The following is a 27,902-nucleotide window of genomic DNA, read 5'->3' as shown; positions in this document are numbered from 1 at the left end:
AAAAAAGGGTATGCTATTGATTGCTACTTAGTTATTAACAAAATAAAGATATGCAGTTTAATAGGCTTTTTGTGAAACTAGGAATTACCATCTTGGGACCAAAGTAACAGTTTCTCTAGCTCATCATTCGAGGTTGAATCCAGTTAATTTAATTGAACTTGTGATTTCTTTGTCATGACTAACTTTGCACCAAGAATTCAATGGTGTGAAGCCTATCAGTAGTCCCAATTAGAGAAGATCCATTGAATCAATGTGATTTGCATATATTTTGGACTGGAGACAGCAGATCATGCCAGTCTTAAAAGAAGTGCACTGGCTGCCAATATGTTACCAGTCTGAATTCAAGGTGCTTGTGATGACATTTAAAGCCCTAAACAGCTTGGGACCTTGATAGTTGAGGGGACATCTATCCTCATATGTATCTGCCAAGAATTAAGATCTTCTGCTGGGGCCTTCCTCTATGTCCCACCAATTAGATCAATGTGCTATGTTGGGACATGGGAGAGGGTCTTCTCATCTGTGGCACTCTATTGTACAATGCCGTCCCCCTGGAGGCCCAACTTGCACCAACACTCATGTCATTTATGTGGCAAGTTAAAACTTGACCATTCATGAATGCCTTTGAGCTGTATTAGTTCATACCAAATATAGTTTACATAAATCTGTTCTTAACTTACTACTTACTAAACGTACTACTTACTAAGTACTACTTACTAAAGTTTAATATGCTTTCAAATAATTTAATTATTTATTTGTTTTAAATTGTGTAACTTTCTTTAATGATTTTTGTACGCCGCCCTGACATATTTGATATAGGGCAGGGTATAACTAGTTTGGTGCAGTGATTTGACCACTGGACTAGGATTCTGGAGACCAGATTTCGAATTGTGGTTTGGCCACGTAAATCCACTGGGTGACTTTGGGCAAGTCACATGTTATCAGCCTCAGGGGGAGGCAATGGCAAACCACTTCTGAACATATCTTGCCAAGAAAACCCCATAATAAGTCCACTTTATTATTTATTATTATTAGCATTATTTATTTAATTAATCTGTATTCTGCCTTTCTCCCAGAAGGGACTCAAGGCAGCTCACAGGTTAAAAAAACATTAAAAACATTACAATCAAACATGAAACATTTAAAATCATCTATAAACCTTATTAAAACTGTATAAAACCTCCTTAAGGTTGCCATAATTCGAAAATGACTTGAAGGCACACAACAAGAGGAACAACAACATTATGTAGGTGTGTTACAGACGCACCGAAGGGGCGTGCTAGGGTTAGAAAGGGGTGTGTTAGGGTTGAGAAGGGGCGTCACTTCCTGACGCCCCTCAACCCTAGTATGGACCGAGTCCATACAAAATGGCGGCGCCCATCCACATGGGGGGCGCCATTTTGATGACACGGATGCATAGCATCCGGACATTGCGCGGCGGAAGTGACGCCACGAGTGCATGACTAGTGCCTCGCGGCACCACTTCCAGGGCCCAGAAAGAAGTGCCATTTCAGCGCTTCTTTCTGGCTGCGCCCGGGAACTGCGCAGTTTGGCTGCTGCGGTTCCTGGACACAGCAACCGGTGGCGGCAGACCACCCATTTTGAGTGGCCTGTAACTCACCGTAGTTTAATAAATAAATAAATAAATAATACATAAATATGTTTTGATTTACAATTCAGCAATTGATTCAATGGATCAACTCTGATTGGGGAAATCAGTAGAATTCAGGCCTATAGGATCAAGCTTCAACTAAAATAGGCAGCATTGCTAAGCATACTGATCGGGAACTAAAACTCATTTTGTTCACTGGGCTTTTGTTTCTGAGTAGACAACTGTTGGTTGGCACAGAATGCCTAGATGCAACTGTTCATCTTTTGACAACAAGTAATCAAATACTGCAAGTAAGCTCACTATTCAAGCACAATAACAACATGCATCATCTGTTCTGAACCTCAGGAAGTGAGACAAACATGAATAACTGCAGTTTGCCTATGATGGCAAGGGGCCTGGAATTTTCAAAAGAAATCTATCCCCATCTCCCAACCATGCTTTCTTACCTTGAACAATCAAATAAACCTGGGAAGTCTTGGGATGATGCAGTGTCTGCACTGAGCATGTGTATGATCCTTCATCGTAGACATCCACTTTCTGGATCCGAAGGCTGTATTCCAGAAGAGAAAGCTGCTGGAGCTCTACTCGGGGGTCCAGGGACCACTTGTCCTGACCAGCAAAAATGATGCCAGAACGATTTAACCAGGCCACCTTGGAGCTTTTGTCTTCTATAAAACACCTGCATAAAATAAGAAGAGGCAAATTTGCAATCTTTTCTATGTAGTGTTTGAAATATGCTTACAAACTTATTCCAATGCACAATTGTATCCACACTCACACCTACTATGATTGTAAATCTCTATACTCTGTTTTTTGGACAGTCAGTGTGGTGTACAGGTTTGAGTACTGGACTGGAACTCTGGAGACAAGGGTCCAAATCCCTACTCAGCCATGGAAGCCCACTGTATCGCCTTGGGCAAGTCACATTCTCTCAGCAGGAATGCAAGGGCACCCCCCCCCCCACCTCCTGAACAAATCTTGCCAAGAAATCCCCATAATAGATTCACCTTAGGGTCAAATTGAAGGCATACAATTCTGCTTTGCCAGGTTCTTTCACAGACAGTTTTGAATTTGTCATCACAACTGTCCCCTGTCAGTTAAGAAATTAAAAGAAAACTCAGTTTTACTGATGTGGAACTAGGGTGACACTAGCATTTTGCTCACTGATGTCCACACAAGCAGAAACAGTTAAATCTATCCATTCACCTTGCAACCCATAGTCATGCTGCCTGAAATATTTGCATTGTTAATTAACTTGTTCAGTTGCATAACCTTAGTATAAGCTATTTGAATTTACATCATGCTGTCTTCTGATTTGCATTCACTGCCTACAGATGAGCCCTAGTAGTGCTGAGAAGGTTATTGTCTATTTTGTGTAATGCAGTGATCAGGACCATCTCCCCAAAATGATTAAATGACTGCTTTTCTATCCTGCTTTCTACTACTCTGGGAAGAGGCTTCAAATACTCTTCTATATTTTAATATGCTCTTGTCTCCAGGCTACAAAATTCCTTCTGAAATGGCCAACACTGTGAACATACAATGAAATGCTTTTTTTAGTTTTCTTCTCTTATGTACCCAAATGTCGGATGCAGAACAGACTTCAGATATTCCCAGCCCCCTGCCAGCTTGAAGAGTGAGGGGTCAGGACTGTGAAATGTATTTTCAGTTTGCTACAGGAATGCAGCTGTTACATTATGCATTTACTCGCCAGTCCCAGCTCTCACCAGCTCCTTTTGGCATTAGGTTTGTGAGCTGTTTATCCCCTACTCACTCAGCAAAGATAGGTTTTATCTTCTCTGAAAACTAGATGCTGCTCGCCCCTAGGCAGCATCAGCTCTTCATTGTATGTATCTGTTGCTTAAACAGCACGATAATTATCTTCAGATTTTACCAATTCCATAATGGTTGCTTAACATCCTTAGGAATCCAGGTGACAGAGATGAGGAGGAGAGGGTGAGAAAGTAGGTAACATAGAAACACACAGTATGGTTTACCACCTGGCATGTCCCTGGTTGCAGCTGTCAATAACAGTGGGGTGTCAGCTAGCAGGAGGATGGACTGACAGCCCTTGCAGGCTACATTAGTCATTCAGGCCTTTTATGTGAAAACATAAAGAAGCTTTCACAGAGTCAGACCCAGCTGTATCTAAAAGATAAAATCAGCCCAAGAGGATATACACACAAAATCACAGTGCTTTCCTTCAGATTAATTAATCTGGGATAACAGTTACCTGCTGGCTCTATCAAATTTGGGCTGAATGGTGTCTCTAATATCTAGTTTTATTTTCAGACAAGACTGCACATGTTAATATTTACCAGTGGCTTCATGGGCAAGGCAAAGTAGAGGACAAACCTAAAAATTATGTAAGTAAAACAACAACAACAACAACAACAACAACAACCCAGATGCCTATAATCTTTCTCTGAAAATAAAAGAGAGGGCTTGGTTCATTGTGTATCCTTAAATCTACCTGCATGCTTGTTCTTTATTCCTATCAAGTTGTAATACTTTGTTTTTCTGTACTTGCATCTGCTATGTATGTTCCCTAAAGCAGGATGAAAGTGCCAGCTAAATACCCGAAAGATCCCCTTGGAACATGGAAGCTGAGCAGGGTCAGCTCTGGTTAGTACTTGGATAGGAGAGTGCCAATATATACTAGGTGCTGTGGTCTATATTTTAGTGGAAGGAACTGGCAAAGCCATCTTGAATATTCCTTGCCTAAGAAATCCCTATGAAATTCAGTCAGCATAAGTCAACAGGCAACTTGAAGGCATACAGCCATGTTCCATAAAGCATACATTTTCTGTGTATTTCCTTAATAAGTCTTTTGGTATGTATTTTTCCCACTGACTAAAGTGTGATGTGCATATTTTGAAATTATAGCATTTCTAACCACTCACTTTTTTGTTTTTAAATGTACCTATTGTTTGTGCACTCTGAAATGGGCTAGAAGCCAAGAAAAGGTATGAATTTCTAATTCAAAGTGTGTTTTGAAATGAATCTTGGGGTATGTGAATACTGTCATTCAAAATCTTGAGCCCAACCAAAATTCCTTTCAAACATTGCCTCCAAGGAGGTGTGTGCTGTACTCAAAACACATTATGCAATTTGAGTGCTTCTGTAAATAAATAAAACATTGTTTCCTCTACATGTCGAAGTTCCCCACTGTTTTCTTGAGTTAAAACATTCCAGCCTTCTTTAAAAATAAAATTTCTGAAGCATACTTTGGCCCAAGTCAGCCCCCAGAGGAAGCAAGCCATTAGGTATTTACCCCTTTCTCTCCCACTAAGGACAGCAGCAAGAAAAAGGCCATTTCAATGTTCATGTTATTTTCCCACTTTAATATAAATTTTAATCATTTGTTGCAAGCCACACATAGCCTTTGGGATGCAGTCAGACAGAAACTGAATAAATGAAATGAAATAATGATGACTATGATTTTATGCCTTATCTATTATTACTAGTGTTGCTGTTGCTGCTTTCACTTTTGAGCATTTGTTTCAACTCTATACAGTCTATAGGTGCAGTATGGGAATGACATTGGTCCTATCCTATTTACAAACAATATTAAAAGACAGGGAAAGCAAAGAGGTCAATGAAATATTGCACTAATATAGATATTATCCATGTAGATTGGCCAAACATGTGATGAACAGTTATAGCCCTGACCTACAGAAGTGTTGTGTGAGCTTGTTTGGAGAGGAAAAACCAAAGTCCAAACTAATTTGGATGTGGTGTTTGATTCAGGTTTGAATCAGCCTCCCTGGGCTGGATGATTCTCTGGGAAAAGAGTGTTGAGATCATGAATGGGGCAGGTTTCTTCCTGAACAGTGCCGCCAGAACTAGAAAGCCACCGCAGGCATCTTTGACTTGCAGCCCCAGAAACAGTACCATCAAGCCCTATCAGTACCATCAACATATACGTCTCAGAACTAGAGCACATACATACATACCTCTCTTTAGAAATATTTCAGTCCTTGGTAGTAGCATTAGTGTTGTTGTGTGTCTCAAAGTCATTTTTGAATGTAGTAGTATTTAATTAAATTATTTTACTAACTAATCTCTATTCTGTGCAGCTTGCAAGGTAAATGCCTTTCTATTTACTGTACCCTGGCATTTGATAATTAACTGTCCATTGCAGAAGTTCTGTTAATTGGGGTGTGATTTATTTTCTCTTGGCCTTGTCAGATGTTAGCTACTTTTATAATGGCTGCAAATTAATGTTTTTAACAAAATTGTATTTAAACTTTGCATTATGCCTTATTTTAACTGTATTCTGTTTCAACTTATACTGTAAGCTGCCTTTCATCCCATATTAATATCCAACCTAGCCCTGGAGCTCAAAGAGGTAAATCAAAATTAAAACTGATATATACAAATAAAAACTTACATCATTAAAATCATACAAAAATAAAATGTAATTAAAGAATCTATAATAGTAACAGAATTATTAAAAAATATCCATTAAAAATAAGGGGAAAAAACATCACAGTGCATTATTTAAAATGTTTTCCCTATTAACAATCAATTTCAAAAGGCCTGAATATTCTCCACCATTTCACAGAAAAACTGGGACAGTTGTGACCAAACAACATCAGTGTTATTATTATTATTATTATTATTATTATTATTATTATTATTATTATTAACCTTTATTTAAATTTACACAGCGCTGTACATACAATCTTTTTAGTTAGACGGTTCCCTGCCCTTGGGCTTACAATCTAAAAAGACATGACACAGAAGGAGAAGGGAGTGGTGGAGGGAAAGAGTAAGAGGTCCAGCAGTTCCTCTATACCTCCAAGGCCTGGACCAAGGCAGAAGGACTGGAGGGAGGGCTTGGCTTCATAATGGATGGTTAATCTTCTTCCAGGGAAAATACATACAGTGGTGCCTCGGGTTACGAAAGTAATTCGTTCCGCGGCCGCTTTCGTAACCCGAAAAGCCTTCGTAAGCCGAATTGCCATAGGCGCTAATGGGGAAAAGCCGCGATTCCGTGCGAAAAAGCCGAAAAAAGCACCAAAAGTTTTTTCGTAACCCGAAAAAACATTCGTAACCCGGAACAATAATTCCCTATGGGATTTTTTCGTATCCCAAAAATTTCGTAACCTGGGTATTTCGTATCCCGGATAATACATATACAGTACATAGCAATACATAGGAGAAGCTGGCCTGGGAACATTGTTAGAGGGGTCCCTTTAATTTTCCACATTTTCTTTTCCCTTTTCCTTAAGGGGCTTGTGGGTACTTTTGCTCAGAGGAAGTGAGTCAGAGACTTGCACTGAAAGGAGCTAGTCTACATAACTATAAGGCCAGTGAATTGAACTCAAGGACAGAGTTTAGGGACAAAGGCCATGCCATCAGGGGGTCTTTACACTTGTGTTTAGCAGGGGAAACCCACAGTTTTGTTCAGAGTTTCCTTAAGACTTCTCAATATGGACACTGAAGGCCCTGCTGCAGTCACCTGCAACACCTGTGGGATGTTTGTCTTCTTGCCTAGGGATATGGGGAACTTTACCTGCCCCAAGTGCAAGTTGGTAGCCCTCTTAGAAGACCTCCACCAGCTGGAGGTCCAGGTCGCTACACTTCAGCATCATAGGGAGGAAGAGGTTTTCCTGACCAGAACGGACCAGATGGTACTGGACAGGAAACACACAGAGGAAGTTGCTGGGGAAGAGGAGGTCACTTCACACACAACAGAAGTAGATAGTTGGAGGAAGGTCACACACAGAAGTAGGGAAACCAGGGAACATTCTGTAAGCTTACAGCTACAGAATCGATTTCAATCTCTCTCTACTATCAAGGATGATGAGGAACAACAGCAGGGACAGACCTCAGGGACAGAGCAGGGGACCCAGAGAGATCCACCAAAGGGAACGGCCGCTGCTAAGCCTCGGACGAGGCGTGTGGTGGTCACCGGGGACTCTTTGCTGAGAGGCACTGAACCAGTGGTTTGTGGGTCTGACAAGATGTCTTGGGAGGTGTGCTGTCTCCCTGGGGCAAAGATCCATGATGTGACAGAGAGGCTGACAAGACTGGTCAAGCCTACTGACCATCACTCCTTTCTTTTGATTCATATGGGAACCAATGATACTGCAAGGCATATCCTTCAGAATATCATAAGGGATTATGAGGCTTTGGGTAGGAAGTTGAAAGAGGTGGATGCACAGGTTGTCATCTCCTCTCTTCTCCCAGTCGAAGGACATGGTCCAGGAAGGGAGAAGAAAATAGCAGATGTAAATAACTGGCTCCGTAGATGGTGCCGCCAAGAACGATTTGGATTCTTGGACCATGGGCTGCGGTTCCATGAGGAGGGACTTCTTGCAAGGGATGGGTTGCATCTCACGCCAGTTGGCAAAAACATTTTTGCCAATAGCCTCAAGAATTTGATCAGGAGGGCTTTAAACTGAGTTATGTGCGGGAAGGAGATAGTATTCTGGAAAGCAAAAAGGCTGGAGAAGATAGTCAAACTGACAGAGAGGGAACAAGACAAACAGTGCAAGGACCCAACAGTGGGAGGCAAAAGAACTTGCACAGGCAGCAAGTAAAGGGAACACATGGTCTTAGATGACTCTACACTAATGCACAAAGCATGGGAAATAAGCACGATGAACTTCAACTCCTAGTACAACAAAGCAAATATGATATAATAGGCATCACTGAAACCTGGTGGGATGAGTCTCACGATTGGAATGTGGAAATAGGGGGGTATAACCTTTTCAAGAGAAACAGGCCAAACAGGAAAGGAGGAGAAATAGCCCTATATGTCAGGGACATTTACACCAGTGAAGAGATCCAGGACATCAATCCTGAAAGCCAGGTGGAGAGCACCTGGATAAAAATTAAAGGGCAGGGAAACAACAAGGATGTTATGGTGGGAGTCTACTACAGACCCCCAAGTCAGACGGAGGAACTGGATGATGCCTTTCTAGAACAGATGACCACACACTCAGAAAGGAGAGATGTAGTAGTGATGGGTGACTTTAACTACCCTGATATTTGTTGGAAGTCAAAATCAGCCAGATCCCCAAGGTCTAGTAAATTCCTCACTTGCCTTGGAGACAATTCATGGTCCAAAAGTGGAAGAGGCAACAAGGGATCAGCTATTTAGATCTGATCCTAACCAACAAGGATGACTTGGTTAATGCAGTGCAAGTGGTGGGATCCTAAGTGGAAGTGACATGTTCTCCTGGAGTTTTTTATACGTGGAAAGGAGAAGCCAGGCATAGTCAGACACACATTCTAGACTTCAGGAGAGCGGATTTCACTAAACTTAGAAGAATATTGGGGGCGATCCCATGGTCAGGAATAATAAAAGAGAAGGGAGTTCAAGATGGAGTTTCTCAAAAGGGAGATACTGAAGGCACAAATTAAACAGTTCCAGTGAGAGAAGAAAAATGGGAGGTGTCGCAAGAACCAGGATGGGATGACAAAGGAACTTTCAGCTCAGCTAAATTTAAAAGGAACATGTATAAGAAAGGAAAAATGGGGAAATCACCAAAGAGGAATTCAAAGAAATAGCTAGCATGTGTAGAGATAGGGTCAGAAATCTAAAGCTCAGAATGAACTCAGGCTTGCTAGAGAGGTTAAGAACAACAAAAAGGGCTTTTTTGGATATGTCCCAGCAAAAGGAAGAAGAAGGAAATGGTAGGGCCACTGCGTGGAGAAGATGGCAAAAATGCTAACAGAAGACAGAGAAAAGGCAGAATACTCAACACTTTCTTTGCCTCAGTCTCTCAGAAAAGGAAAAGGGTGCTCAACAGAGGATAATGGAGCAGAGGACAGAATAGGGGAATTTCAGCACAAATTAGTAAAGAGATAGTACAGGAATACCTGTTTAACCTAAATGAATTTAAGTCTCCAGGACCAGATGAGCTACATCCAAGGGTATTAAAAGAACTGGCAAATGTAATATCGGAGCCACTGGCAATAATCTTTGAAAACTCCTGGAGAACAGGAAAGTCCCAGCAGACTGGCGGAGGGCAAACATGGTCCCCACTTCAAAAAGGGGAAGAAAGAGGATCCCAACAATTATCGTCCAGTTAGTCTGACATCAATACCAGGAAAGATGCTGGAGCAGATCATTAAAACAGAGAGTCTGTGAACATCTAGAAGGCAATGCCATAATCACAAAAAGTCAACATGGGTTTCAGAGAAACAAGTCATGCCAGACAAATCTAATATCTTCTTTGATAAAATTACCAGCTTGGTAGATGAAGGGAATGCTGTGGATATAGTATATCTGATTTCAGAAGGCCTTGACAAGGTCCCCATGACATTCTTGCAAACAAGCTGTAAAATGTGGGCTAGACAAGGCAACTGTTAAGTGATTTGTAACTGGTTGGACCGGACGAACCCAAAGGGGGCTCAACAAGGGCATTTTCACCTGGAGAGAAGTGACCAGTGGGGTCCCACAGGGCTCTGTCCTGGCCCTAACTGTTCACATCTTTAATCAATGACTTGGAGGAAAAAATTGGGGGAATACTTATCAAATTTGCAGATGAGACACCAAATTAGGAGGAATAGCTAAACCCAGAGGACAGGATCAAAATTCAAAATGACCTGAATAGACTAAAAAGCTGGGCCACAGTAACAGAATGAACTTCAACAGGGAGAAATGTAAGGTACTGCACTTAGGGCGAAAAAATGAAATGCACAGATATAGGATGGGAGACACATGGCTTAAGGATACAACATGTGAAAGGGATCTAGGAGTCCAAGTAGACCACAAGTTGAACATGAGTCAACACGTGCGATGCGGCAGCTAACAAGGCCAATGCGATTTTAGGCGGCAATCAATAGAAGTAAGTTCGTAGATCAAGAGGGAAGTAATCAGTGCCACATATTCTGCTTGGTCAGGCCCCACCTGGAATATTGGGGTCCGTTCTGGGCACCACAATCAAAAAGGACATTGAGAAACTGGAGCGTGTCCAAATATAAAATGGTGAAAGGTCTGGAAACCATGCCCTATGAGGAACGCCTTAGGGAGCTGGGTATGTTTAGCCGGAGAAAAGAAAGTTAAGAGGAGATATGATAGCCCTGTTTAAATATTGAAGGGAGGTCATATTGAGAAGGGAGGCAAGCTTGTTTCTGCTGCTCCAGAGACTAGGACCCGGAGCAATGGATGCAAGCTGCAGGAAAAGAGATCCACCTCAACATTAGGAGGAATTTCCTGACAGTAAGGGCTGTTCGACAGTGGAACACACTTCCAAGGAGTGTAGTGGGGTCTCCTTCCTTGGAGGTCTCAAACGGAGGCTGGATGGCCATCTGTTGGGGATGCTTTGATCTGGATTTCCTGCATGGCAGGGGTTGGACTGGATGGCCCTTGCGGTCTCTTCCAACTCTATGATTCTATGATTCTAATGGCAGTTAAAGTGGCATCAAACTAGATACTCAGTCTGTACAAGTGAATTAAACTGAGGGCAAAGGGGGAAAGTGTGGGGAGGAGTGAGAAACAGAGATATTAATAAGCAGCTGAAAAAGTGGGACCAAAAAGATTAATTGGGAGTGTGTTCCCCCAAAGGTTGGGACAGCGAGAAGGTACTGTCTGTCCTAGTCTTTCTTTGGAATGAGGACAATGAGGCAATGACTGGTGACAGTAAGAGCCTCAAGCTAAAAGGTCAGGAAGATACACAAAAAGTGCATAGGTGGCATCCATGCCATTACAAAGAATAGAACATATAATAATAATAATAATAATAATAATAATTATTATTATTATTATTATTATTATTATTATTATTATTATTTCTATACCGCCCGGTGGCAAGCCAATCTGGGCGATAAACAACATAAAAATTTACAGAATAAAATATACATAAATATTTATACTCCCTTCCCCCCCTTAAAAAATGATTAAACACTTAAATGTATTAAAATGGGACTATAACAATATATAATTATACTATCCTAAACTAAACCCCAAAACCCCCAGCAATCCTCACCATGAGGGGATGGGGCCACGAGAGGAATAAGGGAAATCGGGGAACCCGGGAGCCTGGGCCGGGAAAAAAATTAATCTGGAAAGGCCTGCCGGAAGAGATCCGTCTTGACAGTTTTTTTAAAGCTGTCTAAAGATGTTAACTGACGGATCTCATCCGGCAGGTCGTTCCAGAGCTTAGGGGCAACAACATAAATAATAATAATATGCATTTGTTTATTTTGACACCTACGGCTTGAATGATAAACCATACTTCAGGCAGTTAGTTTCTAGTGCTTCCTGGTTCAAGGGATTCTTAGAGAAAGCTTCAGTACTTTTCTCAACTGGCTGCACTGGAGCAATTACTAGCTGAGAGCAGGAGTTTAGGTGATGGCTATTTTTTTATGTGATCAGTAAAATATGTAGGTCAGTCTTAAAGGTACTGCAGCATTACCAGGATTCTCTGAGGCCTATTTGACTTGAAAGAGACAGAAGCAATACCCTCTAGTCATTATATTTTCACTAGCTGCATATTTTTGTCTCTGGGGGACCTGGTTCCTTGGCTCTTCCTCTGATCAAGGACCTATTATTTGTAAGTAGGAGAATCTGGTCATTTTTGCATTCCTTTACTCTAAAAAGATGGCAGATTCAACAAGATAGAGATCAATGTCTAGATTTGCGAAGAGTTTCATAAGCTAGTTCAAAAACTAGCTTTTGCTGGTTTTTTGTTTTTTTAAATGATGAACAGAATAACAAGCGACATTTCACTTGCTCTCTGTTTCTTGTTCTGTGTAACTAAATAAAAGCTTCCAGTCTCCAGGGCTGTTGCTCTCTCACCTTTTCTCAGCTGTACTCATACAATGTATTTTGAGAGAAAAGGGATGAAGATTAGAGCCTAAAGATACTCTTTGGCAGCAAGGTTTCAAATAGTTTCTAGGGTGGGGCTGAGGGTGGGGAGGTCAGACATTTACAATTCTCATTCTAAATGCATGTACAATGCATATACTGGGCACAGATCACCATTTTGCTTAATATTTTCAGCTTTCTTTCCCTGTTGCCACTCCTTACAGCAGTTGTTGTTGTTGTTGTGTGTCTACAAATTGTGTCTAACTTATGGCAATCCTAAGGAAGCCCTATCATGGGGTTTTCATGGCAAGATTTGTTCAGAGTAGGTCTGCCATTGCCTTCCCATGAGGCTGAGAGCATGTCTTGCCCCATGTCAACCAGTGTGTTTTTATGTCCAAGCAGGAAATCAAACCTTGGTTTTCAGAGTTGTAGTCCAACCACTATGCTCAAACCACTATGCCATGCTGGCTCTGACTTGCAGCAGATCCTGCAACATTTTACAGATATTGGCCTTGTTCCCACTATGGTTTAAACCAGATTGTGATTCAAAATGAATCAGTTTAAGCCACCATGGTTCCCACTTAATTTGAATCGCTGAAGCAATTTGGAAAGGGGGGCCCATGTTTTTTACTCATTTAACCTGCGTCAAAAATACACTGGTAAAATGAGGTGTTTTTTGGGGCTGAATCAATTTATTTAGAAATAAATCAATTCAGCCCACGTGAGAACCAGACACATTTGAATCAGATTCAAATCCACTCTGGTTCCCACTGGCAGTGGCTTCCCCAGCCTCCCAGCCATACCTCCATACCTGCTGTGTCCTCAGTCCTCAGTCTGCCTCTCTCCTTTTGTTTCAGCCTCTCCTCCACCCTCGCCCTACCGGTATGGCAAGAAGGACAGAGGGAGGCATGGTGGGGTAGCTGCAGTTGTTGCTTCCTGCACTGATTCTTGAAACCAGCTCAAACATAGTGGGGGCCACTCTGTTTGCTGAACCAGTTTCAAGAATCAGTTCAGGAATCAGATCAAGAGATAAGTGGGAATTGGGCCGACGACTTAACATACATGTGGCCAAATAACACTGGAGTATGGATGAAGATATGCACCTGAGCATGACATTTGCACATGCCAGCACATATCTATGGATATACATATTGATGTGGAAGCACACACAAGCTAGGAGGCATTGCTGCTGTTTGCTTTTGCCTACTGGAAAAGGTAAGATTCTGCACTTCCTCTCCCCACCCCCCACAGATTTAATTGAGTGTACTATTTTTGCACTTTAAACCCATTTTTCACCAATACAAGAAAGCTGAGGACAAAAAAAGAAGTGGGGGGTTAGGTTGGGGGAGGAGGACAAGAAAAAAAATGGGCTTTTTAAAATGCAGTTGGAAAAGTGTGACAACAGAGAATTAATTGGGTTTGTCCCTACCAAGTCAGGGCAATTGGAGGGTATTCAAGAGAGATGCTTTTTCCATTAGGCTGAATTTATTTCTGGTCAATGAGCATGACAAGATGGAGAATGGCTGCAAATCCAGCTTTGCAGAGGACTTTAGTTGAAGAGCTGTCCAACAGCTATTTCAAAGAGGCTTCATCTGTCTCCCATGCTATTTAACATTTACATGAAACCGCTGGGAGAGATCATCCGGGGGCATGGGGCGCGGGGTTATCAGTACGCTGAAGACACCCAAATAGTCTTCTCTATGTCTCCGACTGATGCAGTGACCGAGGATGGCATCTCTCCTCTCGTGGCCTGTCTGGAGTCGGTAATGGGCTGGATGAGGGGAAACCGACTCAGTCTGAATCCAGAGAAAACGGAGGTACTTGTGATAGGTCCCCCTGGTCCAGGAATGGCGGTGGTTCCACCTGTCCTGAATGGGATCACGCTTCCTGTGAAGGACTCCGTGCACAGTCTGGGGGTGCTTCTTGACGCACCGCTTCACCTTACAGCTCAGGTGAATGCGACGGTCAAGAGCACCTGTTATCAGCTTCGGCTTATTCGCCAGCTGCGCCCATACCTGGCCCAGAGGGACCTTGAAAAAGTGGTACATGCTCTGGTAACCTCTAGATTGGATTTCTGCAATGCGTTCTACATGGGGCAACCCTTATACCATACCCGGAAGCTACAGTTGGTACAGAATATGGCAGCCAGACTGGTCTCTGGTACTTCCAGGGCCAGCCATATTACACCTGTGCTAAGAGACCTGCATTGGCTGCCTATCCACTTCCGGGCACAGTATAAGGTGTTGGTGATCACCTATAAAGCCCTACATGGCTTGGGCCCAGGATACCTGAAGGACCGCCTCTCCCCATACATTCCGCCCCGCACCCTCAGAACATCTGGGCAGCAATTACTTAGGGTTCCAGGGGCCAGACTTACCTCCACAGCGAGGAGGACGTATTCCATCGCCGCCCCGGCCCTTTGGAACACGCTGCCCACAGAGCTCCACCTCCCTGGCCCAGTTTAGAAGGGATTTAAAGACCTTTTTATTTCAAGCTGCATTCCCCGAATGAAGCTCCATCTGGCCTTCCTCCCTCTTTTGTTGGCAAGATGGTTGGCTGATGGGTTTTAATTTGTTTTTAATCTGTGTATTTGTTGATATTTGATGTATCTGATGTATGTGATTCTATTGTGTTGTTCACCGCCCTGATCTTTGGAAGGGCGGTATACAAATAAAAATTTTATTATTATTATTATTATTATTATTATTATTATTATTATTCATCTACACTGCAGAATTAATGCAGTTTGGCACCCTTTAACTGCCATCACTCAATGCTATAGAATCCTGGGTTTTGCAGTTTTATGAGTTATTTAGTTTTTTCTGTCAGAGAGCTCTGGTGCCACAACAAACTACAAAGCCCAGGATTCCATAGGAAAGAGCCATAGCAGTTAAAGTGGTGTCAAACTGCATTAAGTATGCACTGTGGCAGCAGCTGGAGTTTTCTGTCCAAGCAAACAAGATTATTCCAACATAAAGAACCCTAAGAATGGAAATCAGAGTATCTGATAATCTCTGCCAGCATTTTGTACAGTGCTTCCTCGGGTTACGAAATTAATTCGTTCCACGGCCGCTTTCGTAACCCGAAAAGCCTTCGTAAGCCGAAATGCCATAGGCGCTAATGGGGAAAAGCCGCGATTCCGTGTGAAATAGCGCCGAAAAGCACCAAAAAAATTTTCGTAACCCGAAAAAACATTCGTAACCCGGAACAATTATTTCCTATGGGATTTTTTCGTATCCCGGAAATTTCGTAACCTGGGTATTTCGTATCCCGAGGTACCACTGTACCTGGATACTAGAGTGAGCAGGAACAAGGTCTCCTAATCTCATAATCACCAGCTTGCTCATTGGTAAGATATATTTACTTACTTACATTTAATCATCCTTTCTACATTTGGAGGTATGCATACATATTAGCATATGTTATTTCTAAACACCCTATTTTCCTATTCCCTTCCATCAATTTTCTAGCTGTTATCTAAGGATGTTGCAAACTAGATTGCATTTAGGCACCTTTGCTCTATGCAGAATGAACCTAGAAGGGAACTAAGAGAAGATTATTTGAAGAGCCTAATGAAGCTGTGTTAGAAGTATACCATATATCTTTTCATTAAGCTATCTTGACTGTATGTTACATGGAAAGGCAAGCTCAAAATTAACAGACATAGCCCATGAGAGAGTGAAGAAGGTGGAGTCGAAGGCTTCCAGGCCGGCATCCATAGTTTTTTGTTGGGTTTTCAGGCTATGTGGCCATGTTCTAGAAGAGTTTCTTCTAGTGAAGAAGGTGTTAAATTTAGGGATGTTACCTTGTTAAATATTAGCAGGCCAATCAAATATTTCAGGAGTGCTTTAGTTGTATTTTTCTACACAGTATGGTGGGATTAATCTACTAGATGATCTGCATTTTCTCTTCCAAATCGAATATTCTATTATTGACTCTATAAATGGTTTTAATTGATTAACTAATTGATGAAGCCTGCAAGATAACCCAAAACAAAACATATCACAAAAACAAGAGATAGGCAGGGGAAAAAACCCTTAGTTTTTAGACGATGGATGTAGATGTAGTGGCAGGCACCAGCAAAAAAGGAAAGTAACCCTCCACCCATGTGTACAAGGGGTAGGGAAATACACCTCTTTTAAAATGGTGTAACATCTCTGTAGTTTTTATCTGTGTTTATAGAATTTATTTCTTGTATAGATCACTTTAAAAAGTTAATCATTAATCAACCTACTAAACATTGTAGCCTTAGTAGGAATCAATAAGTGAGTCTTAGGCCCCATACAGACAGGCCAAAATAAAGCTGCTTCATGTCACTTTGGAGGTATGCTGTTTAAATGATGCATGCGTCCTAAGAGTCCGGAAGCCGTGCCAAAGCCACGATCAAGACCTAAGGACTGGAGCACAGCTTTGGCGCAACTTCCAGACTCTTAGGATACATGCATAATTTAAACAGCATATCTCCAAAGTGACCCAAAGCAGCTTTATTTTGGCAGTCTGTATGGGGCCTTACTTATGATCTTATGAACTGTACCACAGGCAGCTTACGGTTTTACTCAGGGATGGGTAAATTTTGAACTGTCAAAAATACCAAAAACAGACAAAATTCCCCCAAAATGTACACAGAAATCCACTTCTGATTTTTGAAAAGAGGTAGTATTGATGATATACAGTTCAAGTAGTGGCCTTATAAAAGATAAAACACCACTCTGAGAAGTTTGTGGAAGAGGGAATTTACCTTTTTTTCCCATTTGCACTAAGGAAAAGATGCATACTCACCAACATTTCAAAAATGAAAGCCAGGACATATGTATGGCCAAGCTGAGTGTGGTTTAGATGGCTAAAATTATTAATTTAATCCCCCCACAAAAAATCATAGAAAGAGTATGCTTTTCTGCTCCTGGAGCCTTTTAGGAGTAGCAGTTTCAGGTTGGGCAAGGGAATTGACAGACTCCAACTGTCATATCCAACTTTGAAGTACACATGAAAACAGAAATGGACTAGAAGTCACTTCTAAGTTGTTTTAACAATTGAAGGGGGGCCGATAGAAAGTTGGCATTTGGATCTTTTGCAGTCTCTTCCCTAATTTGAAAAATTGTGCAAATAATAAGGAGTAAATCTTATTGCATTCAATGGGACATATTCCCACATCACTGTGAGTTATGCAGCTTTACAGTTCATCATTCCAAAGTCATTGTAATGACATCTCTGTTATGCCCAGCCAGTTTGAGGACTCTAAGGATGAGGAGGCTGAGTGACAGCCTCCACTGGGGCCTGAGCCTGGCCCTAGTCCTGCTCTGCCAGATCCAGAAGAGCTTGTGGCCTCCCAGGAGGCTCAGAGTCAAGCCTCCTGGCAGCAGAACCTTCAGGCATGGATGAGGAACAAGGGATACCTTCAGCCAGTGACGAAATGGGGAGATTCCGGCATTCAAGGAGGCTTTATGAAAAAGGCTGAGGTAATCAATACCAGCTGGACTCTTGCAACTAGGGAATTTAAACAGGTGCAGGACACCAGCCACAGTGTCAGAGATTATCTGAGTTTCCTTGCAAAACCACACTTGATCCTGACCTCCATTGTTTCCTGACTGAAAACCCTGCTCCTCAGATTGCTGTTTGCCTTGTCTCGCTGGACTTTTTGACCTTGGATTTGCCTACACATCTTGTCACTCTCTAGAACCCTGGATTTTGGATCTCTTGGACTTCCTTGCTTGCATTGCTGGGTTGCATTAAGTTTTGGACATTGTTTAGTGCCATGTGTTGCAATCCACTTTCTTGGCTGCTTTCCCAGGACCATCTCTTACATTCCATTTCCATAGTCAATACTCCTCCCTTAGCACCTCTCTGATCCTGTATGTATTCTTATTCTATATCTCATCCCATACAAATTCAAAGGAATGTATATTAAGACAGCGGCCCCGTATTTTTTGTATAGCTTTCAGTCAATTTTATTTTAATTTAATTGTTTTTAAAATGCTCTTTTTAGTGTGTGTGTGTCTGTTTGCAAGCTACCTTGGACCCCAACTTGGGGGAAAGGCAGGATAAAAATAAAATATAAATAAATAAATAAATAAATAAATAAATATTTCAACATACATTCCTCCTGCTCTTCATTCCTATGGAAACAGATGTGTATACTATCAAGAGGAATTGTATTGCTGAAAATGATGATAAACTATAGAAACAAACATGAATGCCAGGAAGGGGAGGAGTGGGCCAAAGTCCTACCTGTTGCTTCTTCTTAGAGGGACAGATAAATGGGTACCAGCTTAATAAGTATAGTTGCCTCATAATTAATAATCACTTCAAGATACAAACCCTTTCCAGTCTTTTAAAACATGTTTAGTAAACCTACAAGGAAGAAGAGGGTGCCAGTCCCACTGCCATTCCCTTTTCCAATGCCCTGAAAGCAAGTAGCTTCTTGAATCCATGTGGTGTCACCACATGATCAAGAACTCTGGAGAAAAAAATCAAGATTCCAAATCATGTGTGAGATGCCATGGAGATAGAGGTGGCTGTTCTCTCCACCAAATGTCAATATCTGTATCTGTTTATCTGTCTATATATCTCCTTGGGAGAGAAGCAGGGCTAGAATGCTCCCCCCCTCCTTGTGCATTTGCTAAACACACTTTAAGACAGCTTGAATAGGGCTACTGTTGAATTCAATTCTCATAATGGACACTTGATCCTATATCTAATAAAACAGGGAGAGCTGGAAAGTACACTTCAATTATTAGTTTTTCCTCCTTTCTTCTGAACAACACTCCATGTCTTTGCAAAAAAGTAAGCAGGATTGGAAAGTGCATTAAAAGTAGTCAGAACCGAATGCGGCACATTCTTCCCCTATGAGCACAAGATGCCTCCTTCTGAGATCACTGCAACCTGCTAAAGCCTCCACACAAAGCCTGCTTTCCCTTAAGAATCACACCGCCACAAGTGCTGATGAGCCAGCTGTAATCTTGGCATTTCACAAGCATTTGCAGGACTCAACTAACAACTTCCCTTGCCACCCATTGTAGCCCCCAGCCACCTTTGGTGCCAGAAGCAAAATGGCAGGAAGGGAAATAAAATGGGATCAAATGCTGCTTGTTCAACTCTAAACAACACTGTCTCCCCAGTAGCCAGCATAAACAAACCAGGCAAATTCTCTAATGCATTGTAAAGTGTGATCCTGGAAAGGAAATGCAGTTTTCTGACACAATACAGATTGGGGCAGGGGTGAGGGTAGAGGCAGGGGAGCAGACAAGACAAAATACTGTAGCAAACTATAGAAAGAAAGCTTTTATCAAGGCTTCATATTCTATTCAGTTTTCTTTTTTTGAGTGATCAAATGTAGCACTTCATTGTTAAAAGGAAAGAAAAGCAAGGATGTAGAATTTTGTTTTCTTTCTTTTTATTCAGGAAGCAATATTAAGCATTCTGTAGAGCATGTTCCTATTGGAGACAGACAGGAAGGTTCCCCAGATAAGTTATTCTTCGGCTGCAGAATTATCCATCTGAGGGTGCTTACACTATTGAAACGCTTTGCGGCGGTCTGCCGCCGCCGCCAGTAGGTCCGCGGGGGAGCCGGAGCCTTCAGACGGCCCGACTCCCGCGCGGACCGAAAAAAGAAGCTCCAAAATGGAGCTTCTTTTACCGTCGCGTTTGCGACGTAGCGAGGCGCCAGGGGCGCGCTCGCTACGTCACAAGCGGCGCGACACGTCTGGACGCTGTGCGTCCAGTACGTAAAGATGGCGGCGCCCGTATGAACAGGGCGCCGCCATCTTGTACGTATTCAATACGTACTAGGGTTAGGGGGGTGCGGAAGCACCGCCCCTTCCTAACCCTAGTACGTATTGTATACGTACTATTTGGCGGTCTGTAAACCGCCTCAAGGAAAACATCCCTGGGATCTTCACACAGAGATACAGAAGAAATGAATTTCTAGAGTCCTTGAGTCTGGAATGTCTCAATCTCTATGCCAAGTGAAACTGTTGTGTTCCTTATAACATTTTTTCATGATGACTGAAAGGCTGAGAGGAACTCCTAAGGCAGGATGGGGAATTGTGAAGCTCTCCAGATGTCCAGAGTCAGGTCGGAGGCTTTCACAGACGGTGCCCATAGTTTTCTCTGGGTTTTCTGGGCTGTGTGACTGTGTTCTGGGTGAGTTTATTCCTGACATTTCACCTGCATTTACAGATGTCATTGGGCTGCACTTCTCATTGGCCCTAGCCAGCACAGCAAATGGTAAGGAATGCTGGAAGTAGCATCTGTTAGATCTATGTGGGACTGACCGAAAATGCTAATGCAGTGTGTTTGTCAACCTATGTTCTGAGTAGTATTGCCTTGCTCTGGTAATTAAATCCAGCAAATAAAGTAAAGCAACACTCCACCTAGTGGGAACAGCTACCAATCCTTTGATTTAAGTTGTCACCAAGTTTGTTGTTATTGTTATTGTGTGCCTTCAAGATGTTACCAACTTATGGTTACCCTAAAGTAAACCTATCACAGTGTTTTTAGTGAGAGTTGTTCAGAGTTGGTTTACTTTTGCCTTCCTTTGAAACAGAGAGCATGACTTGCCCAAGGTCATCCAGTGAGTTTCCATGGTTGAGTAGTGATTTAAGACTTGGTCTCCAAAGTCATAGTCCAGTGCTCAAACCTCTACATCACGTTGGCTCTCCACAAAGTTTAGATGAAGGAAATAAGTTTTGTGGCACCACCTAAGGATAACGGGAAGATTTCCATTTGGCCATCTGATTTTACAGAGAAGAAAAAGACTAAGGACTTATCAAGTCAGCTTTTAAGTCACCATAAAAGTTCAGTTATAGCACCTTTGGGGACACCTGCCACAAAACACTGTCTCCTTCTCGTTGATGCCTTGTCTTTCAATTGTTGTTAGCCTGCATCTTGCCATTGATGTGGAAAACCCATCAATGAGCTCCCAATCACATTAGTCATCAGGTGCAGTAAATTATCCTGTTACAGTTCTGGGATTATACAGCCATGAGGCATCAGTGTCTCCTCCTCTCCTTCATTCCCCTCCCGGTTGCTATTCCAGAACAGCCAGGTTAACCCCTCCAAAAGAACACAAAAAACAAACAAAACAAAAATAAAGAACAAAACCATGGTTAGCATAATTCCAGAATGGTGTTAAGAGAACACACACACACACACTTATGCAAGACATGCTGGGTAGTGATTAGGGCAGGGAGACAGGGTTAAGGATGAAGGCAGAAGAGAATACAAGGGACCAGCTACAGTCAAGTTGTGCTCGTAGAAAAATGTGTGATAGGGAGCGCTTCCAAACTGGTATGTATGCACTACCCTTCCTTAACCCAATTCCAGTGAGAACTAGGGTGATGGGATAAAGTCCTAAGTAGCCATACATCATCACCACTATTAAAACACAGAAATCATATAATGTTATACTTTCTTATTCTTTGAAAAACTGTTTCATTGTACTGCTGTCCTCAAGGTAAGATGTGTGTGAGTCCATTAGCCCTCCATAAAGAAAATAATGCATTATTTCATGGCTTGGCTGCCAAACTAGCTATAAGTCTTGTGCTCTTATCATTTCTCTTGAGAGTTTTTCATTATGATTTTGCATCACTACATGATTCTCAGTGCCTCTACCAAGAACTTGTATAATGACTGCCCCTTTTCTAGGTCTCAACAGCCCCTTTCAGTTGCAAATTCTTGTTCTGGAACTTCCTCCTGAGGCAGTGAAGATGGGATCTTTCCTTTCTTTATTTTAGTAAAGATGGTTCCATTCCATCAGACTTTGAATGGTATATAATGTTTTGTTGCTCTTCAATTTTATTTATAATGCTGCCTTCAGTTTTTATTCTGTGGGTTGTTTATATTGTTGCTTTACTTATGTGTTCCTTGGTTTTATGATAAGTTTAATGGTGTATGTATGCAATATGCAATATAATTTTTTTCATTCAATCAACCAAATCAAATAGCACAAATACAGCATTTAATAGCCATAATCTGATTAACTGATTTTACACTATATGTTTGCTCACACAAGTCTATGTCCTAAATGTAAGTAATCCCTGAACATATTTATACAAAAAAGTACTGTGTGGAGTTTTTCTGCCCTCCTATTATATGTGAGGGTCAATCCAATTGCAGCAGCCTTACTTCTATCAGCAGTAAGAAGTGTGGTGCATATTGTGTGGTGAGATATATTACCTGGAGATAAACTTTCTCTCTGATAACAGAGCAGCTCATTCCAACATGGTTCATGAGGTTGACATGCACATATCTTCTACCTGTGATTTCTTGTTCTCTGACAGGGTGAACATAAAACACCTTGATTTTGGTTGTTTACAGACCTGCCATCCACCCTCACATTATGGCTTCAATCAGAGTCTTACTCTATGGAGATTACCATATGGGAGGCACAGCATCCTTCTCCCATCCTTAAATTCTGCTAATTGTGTAAGCTGAAGGTTATCCCACCCCCACACTTCTCCAGTCCTTCTCCCATGTGTAAAGTGTAATGGAGCCATCCCCGTGCACTTCTCCCATCAGTAAAATGCAATGGAGACATCAATTGGTATTAATACTAAATGACAGCTCCATTACACTTTACCAACAGGAGAAGGACGGGAAAAGCACACGGGTGTGATAATCTTCAGCCCCTGATTGGATGATTAGCATAGTTAAAGGACGGGAGAAGGTTGCCGTGCCTCCTGTGTGATAATCTCCAGCTCTGAATGTGAACATAGATTCCTTCTGGTTTTTAGGATTCATTAGTTTCTATTTTTGTAAGACGAATGAGTGAGCTCTGACTTAAACCCAGAGCTGAAGAACCGAAGAACCAAGGAATTGTGCTTTAAACATAGCTAAAGGAACAAACAAGATGGTTCCGCGCAAAGTATTGATGTGACGAAGGTATTTGGCAACCGAGGCGAGGAAAGTCTGAAAACTTGGAAGCTGAAGCGGGGTGCCGTCCAGGTGTGACGAACCATGACCGGGAAGAACCTTATCTCCTGAGTCACCATGATGAGAAACTGACAGGACAATGGAGGACTTTGAACAGAACGAGTTGCTTTGAACACGGACTGATCTGAACAACCTGTCTGTCCTCCCAAAAGAGGAAGTTGAGTAATGGGCTGCAATATTGCAAGACTTCAGCAGCAAAGAGCCAGAGAGAAGAAAAAGTATAAAGACCCTGGACTTTCACCTCCATTTTGTTGGCACCATCCGCGGCAACGGTGTCATCCCCAGCCTTCGAGAACACCTGATCAATGTTCGGCGGAAGGAAAGTGCGTGTGAGTATTGTATGAATGTGTGAGTGAAAGAGCTCTTGATAATCAATGTTTGTGTTACTTGTGTGATTCAATAAATGTTACATGCATGGTGTTTAAAACCAAATTTGGTGTCTCAATGTCTTTCTCAGCCTTGCTGTGAATGGGTCCACGGAGGGAGAGGTTTTCATTACACGCTCTCAGGATAAACAGGTTGCCCTTACAATCGTGGGCATAACATTTTCAGGCTACTTGGGAAACTCACACTGATCTTGAATGATCATAGAATCATCATAAACCTTTATCATACCAGCTGAATCAACTATCCAGATAAGAGTAGAATCCTACTATGTCATTGCTTTTTTTCTCTCTTCAGAGAAAACTTGAAATCTAAGTTGATATCTAAGGAATATTGTGGCATTTCTGCACTTGTTTAGTGAAACTTGTTTGAATCTTGAAGGTCCAGAAAGATTTGAAGCACCTTCTCATTTAGTTTTAGTCTATCCTGGAAGAACCTGTTACATTCACAGCATCACTGACAGCTATTAAGTTTCCCTATGGGGATCTTTATCCATGTAATTCTGTGCCTTCTTAAGTAAAGTAAATAACTACACATGAGTGGCCAAGTACTGAGACCAGGAAGAAACAACACTCATTGCCAAGCAATATTCATCCTTATCCTTGCATTAGGGACAAACGTTCCACAAGGCTTTACCAAAACTCTGGGTGAAAAAATGGTATCAGTGCCAGACAACTTGGAACATGAAAGAAAGAGATGGATAGTGAAAGCAAGATCACCATAATGCCAAGTACAACTATAAAGGTTCAGTCATGATCATTTGGTTAAAGGGAAACACTTTGTAACATCCAATAAATATAGTGATAATGACTTCACGGATAGAGATGATCCACCAGTTAAGCATCTAATACAAAACAAGAACTTGGAAGTAAGAAGTTACAGGTAGCGTTTGTTGTTGTTGTTGCTGCTGCTGCTGTTAACTTCCTCAAGTCAATCTTGATCCACGGTGACCATGTGGATGAGACGTCTCCAAGACTCCCTGTCCTCCACTGCTCTGATTAGTTCCTGCAGATTCATACATGTGAGCTCATTAATAGAGTCCATCCATCTAGCATGCAGTCTTCCTCTCCTTCTACTTCCTTACACCTTTCCTAGCATTACTATATTTTCTAGTGAGTTGTGCCTTCTCTGATGTGGCTGACGTATGAGAGCCTCAGGTTAATCATCTTGGCTTTTAAAACTTTTATTTAAAGAAATGTAATTTAACACATTCAACAAAACACAATAAAATTAATGGTCTGCCAGCACAGTAATACCCCCTTTCACACTATAATTGCAACTTTTATATTATTTTATAATAATGAGTGTATTCCCTCATTTACAGGAGTAAAATCAGACAACTCAGGTGTTGTAAGTGTAGCATTTGCTAGCAAGGGGGTGGAGTAGTTCCCAGCATGACAGATAGATACTTCACCGCTGTGCCGTGGCATGGAAGGAGTTATTTTGTACTTCCTAGAGTTGGTGCCATAGTTCATTCTGGCAAAGCATTCTAGCAGATATGTGGATGAGCTAAGCACCTGCTTTCTTGTCAGAATACTCAGTCAAGTTGGGAAAGATGCGTAAGAGTAATTTTACTTAGCAGTCTTTGTAGATTTCTGTCCAAGTTTTGAAAAGGGTGGGAGGAGACAGGCTACACCTGTGAAAGAGGAATTTCTTTGTGTAGATCTTTGGTATTTAAGCTTTGGGCAAACACTCATATTTCAGGAGGCACACACACCCAGCTAGAGAAATCTTGCTGGCCCTGTTGTATTCTGTTGATTAGTGACCATGGCCCACCATCTGTTGTGAAGGGATTCTTGTTTCCTATCAACTAAAAGACATTTAAATGATTTTATCTCCTAGGAGAACACTTCCTGCTTCTACTTAATATAAATAAAGTTAACTTTGTAGCATTGGCTTTCTATCAACTTGATTACCTTGATTGTTTTAGTGTGGTGGGCCTACTCTGACCTCATTCCCACTTACCAGATAATTCAGTTTCTGATCCGAACTGATGAATTGGTTCAGCAGCTGAGCTGGTTCACACGATGTTTGCGCTGATTCATCAATTCGGATTGATAAGGGAGCAAGGCCAGCAAAGTTGGGTGGCAAGAGGAACAAGCAGGTACCAGGCAGATGGGTAGGAAGGCCCAGTGTGCTGTCCATGCCGCTGAGGAGCCTCCCTGCCCCATTTTGGGCCTGCTCATTCCCACCTTTGTGCAGCTTCTCAGCATAACTTTTGGCTGCCTGGCAGCGTGGACAGTGCCCCAGGCCTTCCTTCACACCTGCCTGGTGCCTGCTAATTCCTCTTGCAACACAACTCTGTTCCCTTTCCGATCTGAGGGTAATAACAGAATGGGGGGGCAAGGGATGGAAGGAGGCCAGGGACAGAGAAGCTGCCAGAGAGGCAAAGGAGGCCGGTGACGGGAGGAGACAGGGAGCAGATTCGAATCCGCATGGTTCACATTGGGATGAATCGATTTATTTCAAAATACATCAATTCAATAAAAAAAGAACCGGAAAAAATCAGCATCTTTTTGACACGGGTTAAATGGGTCAAAAGCATGGCCCCTCTTTCAGAATCGCTTCAGCAATTCAAATTAAGTGGGAACCATACTCTTTTAAACTGACTCCTACCAAATCACGATCTGGTTTAAAAGGTAGTGGAAATAACCCCTTTGAAACCAGTCTACAACACCAAGCAATAGCTCATGCCTCAGAATGGGTCAGTGGGGCAGAGATGTTGAAGCAGATGGGAGGAGAATATGCTTTGCATCACATGCCACCAGCATAACCAGGGGTAGGCAACCTTTTTGAGCCGGGGGCCGGGTTGCTGTCCCTCAGACAACTGGGGGGCCGAAGTCAAAAAATAAATAAATAATGTTTTAAAAAAAAATAATAAAAAATAAAAAATAAAAATATAATTCCTACATACACTGTGCCAAGTGTACGTCTGAGAAGAGTGTATTTGGTCAAGGGAAAGCACAAAAAAACCACCAAAAACACACTTTGGAAGGTGACACTGTCTCGCCTTCAGAAACAGTGAGCGCATGCCTCAGAAGCTGATTGCCTAAGCAAGCCAGGCTTCTTAGCAATCAAAGCACCCAAATGCACTTTGGAAAGTCACACCATCTCAACTTCAGAAAGAGCGTGCACATGCCTCAGAAGCTGATTGATATCAATATCACCATCCTCATCATCATCAGTATCAATGTTAAAACATTGTTAAAAAATCAAATTTTAAAATAAGGGAAACTTGGGTATTATTAAGACTAAAAATAACAAAAAATAAAATAAAAAATAAAGGAAACTTGGCTATCATCAAGTTTAAAAACAAAAAATAAAGGAAACTTGGATATTATTAAGACTAAAAATAACAAAAAATAAACTAAAAATAAAGGAAACTTGGCTATTATTAAGATTAAAAATAAAAAAAATTAAAAATAAGGGAGACTTGGATATTATTAAGACTAAAAATAACAAAAAAAAATAAAAATAAAGGAAACTTGGCTATTATTAAGATTAAAAATAACAAAAAATAAAATAAAAATAAAGGAAACTTGGCTATTATTAAGACTAAAAATAACAAAAAATAAAATAAAAATAAGGGATACTTGGATATTATTAAGATTAAAAATAACAAGAAATAAAATAAAAAAAACAAGGGAGACTTGGATATTATTAAGACTAAAATAGCAAAAAATAAAATAAAAAACAAGGGAGACTTGGATATTTTAAATAATAAAAATTAACCAAAAATAATAATTAAAAAATACATTCAAACCACACTGACTCTCTTACACAGGCCTGCCCTGAAAAAAGAAATAAAAACTAAGGGAGACCTGAAATTAGGGTTGCCATAAGTGAGGACCTCCAAACCGGGACAAATGTAAGGCAAAATTTTCAAATGTAGGACACATTTTTATAAAAATGGAGGACACGCAAATTAAAAATGTTAATATAAATGCATGTTTTTAGGCATGATCAAAATGGAGGACATTTTGGCATTATTCCTAGACAGATGGCAGAAATGTATTTGCCCTCGGGTTCAACTTTACTTCTCAGAAGTGTGTACTTGGTCAAGGGACTGTGGTTTTTCTTCACTGCGCATGAGTTTGTAAAAATCACAGCAAGTAACATTGGCCGTGCCTCAGAGGCTTGTTGATATCGATATCAATATCATCATCATCATCATCATCATCATCATCATCATCATCATCATCATCATCATCA

The 27,902-nt window shown here is 41.4% G+C and overlaps 1 protein-coding gene across 2 annotated transcripts in view; it reads right to left on the bottom strand.

The window, feature by feature from the left end:
• LOC121925489 (limbic system associated membrane protein) overlaps positions 1–27,902 on the bottom strand; it is a 653,060-nt gene that overhangs the window by 301,283 nt on the left and 323,875 nt on the right. For both annotated transcript variants that reach the window (XM_042457699.1, XM_042457698.1), the window contains one exon: positions 2,056–2,288. In XM_042457699.1, coding sequence (XP_042313633.1) covers positions 2,056–2,288 — 233 coding nt within the window. The remainder of the gene's footprint in view (positions 1–2,055; positions 2,289–27,902) is intronic.

This window comes from Sceloporus undulatus, chromosome 3 (assembly GCF_019175285.1).
Source record: "Sceloporus undulatus isolate JIND9_A2432 ecotype Alabama chromosome 3, SceUnd_v1.1, whole genome shotgun sequence".
NCBI classification, from domain to species: Eukaryota; Metazoa; Chordata; class Lepidosauria; order Squamata; family Phrynosomatidae; genus Sceloporus; species Sceloporus undulatus.
This window is presented reverse-complemented; position numbering and strand designations above follow the sequence as displayed.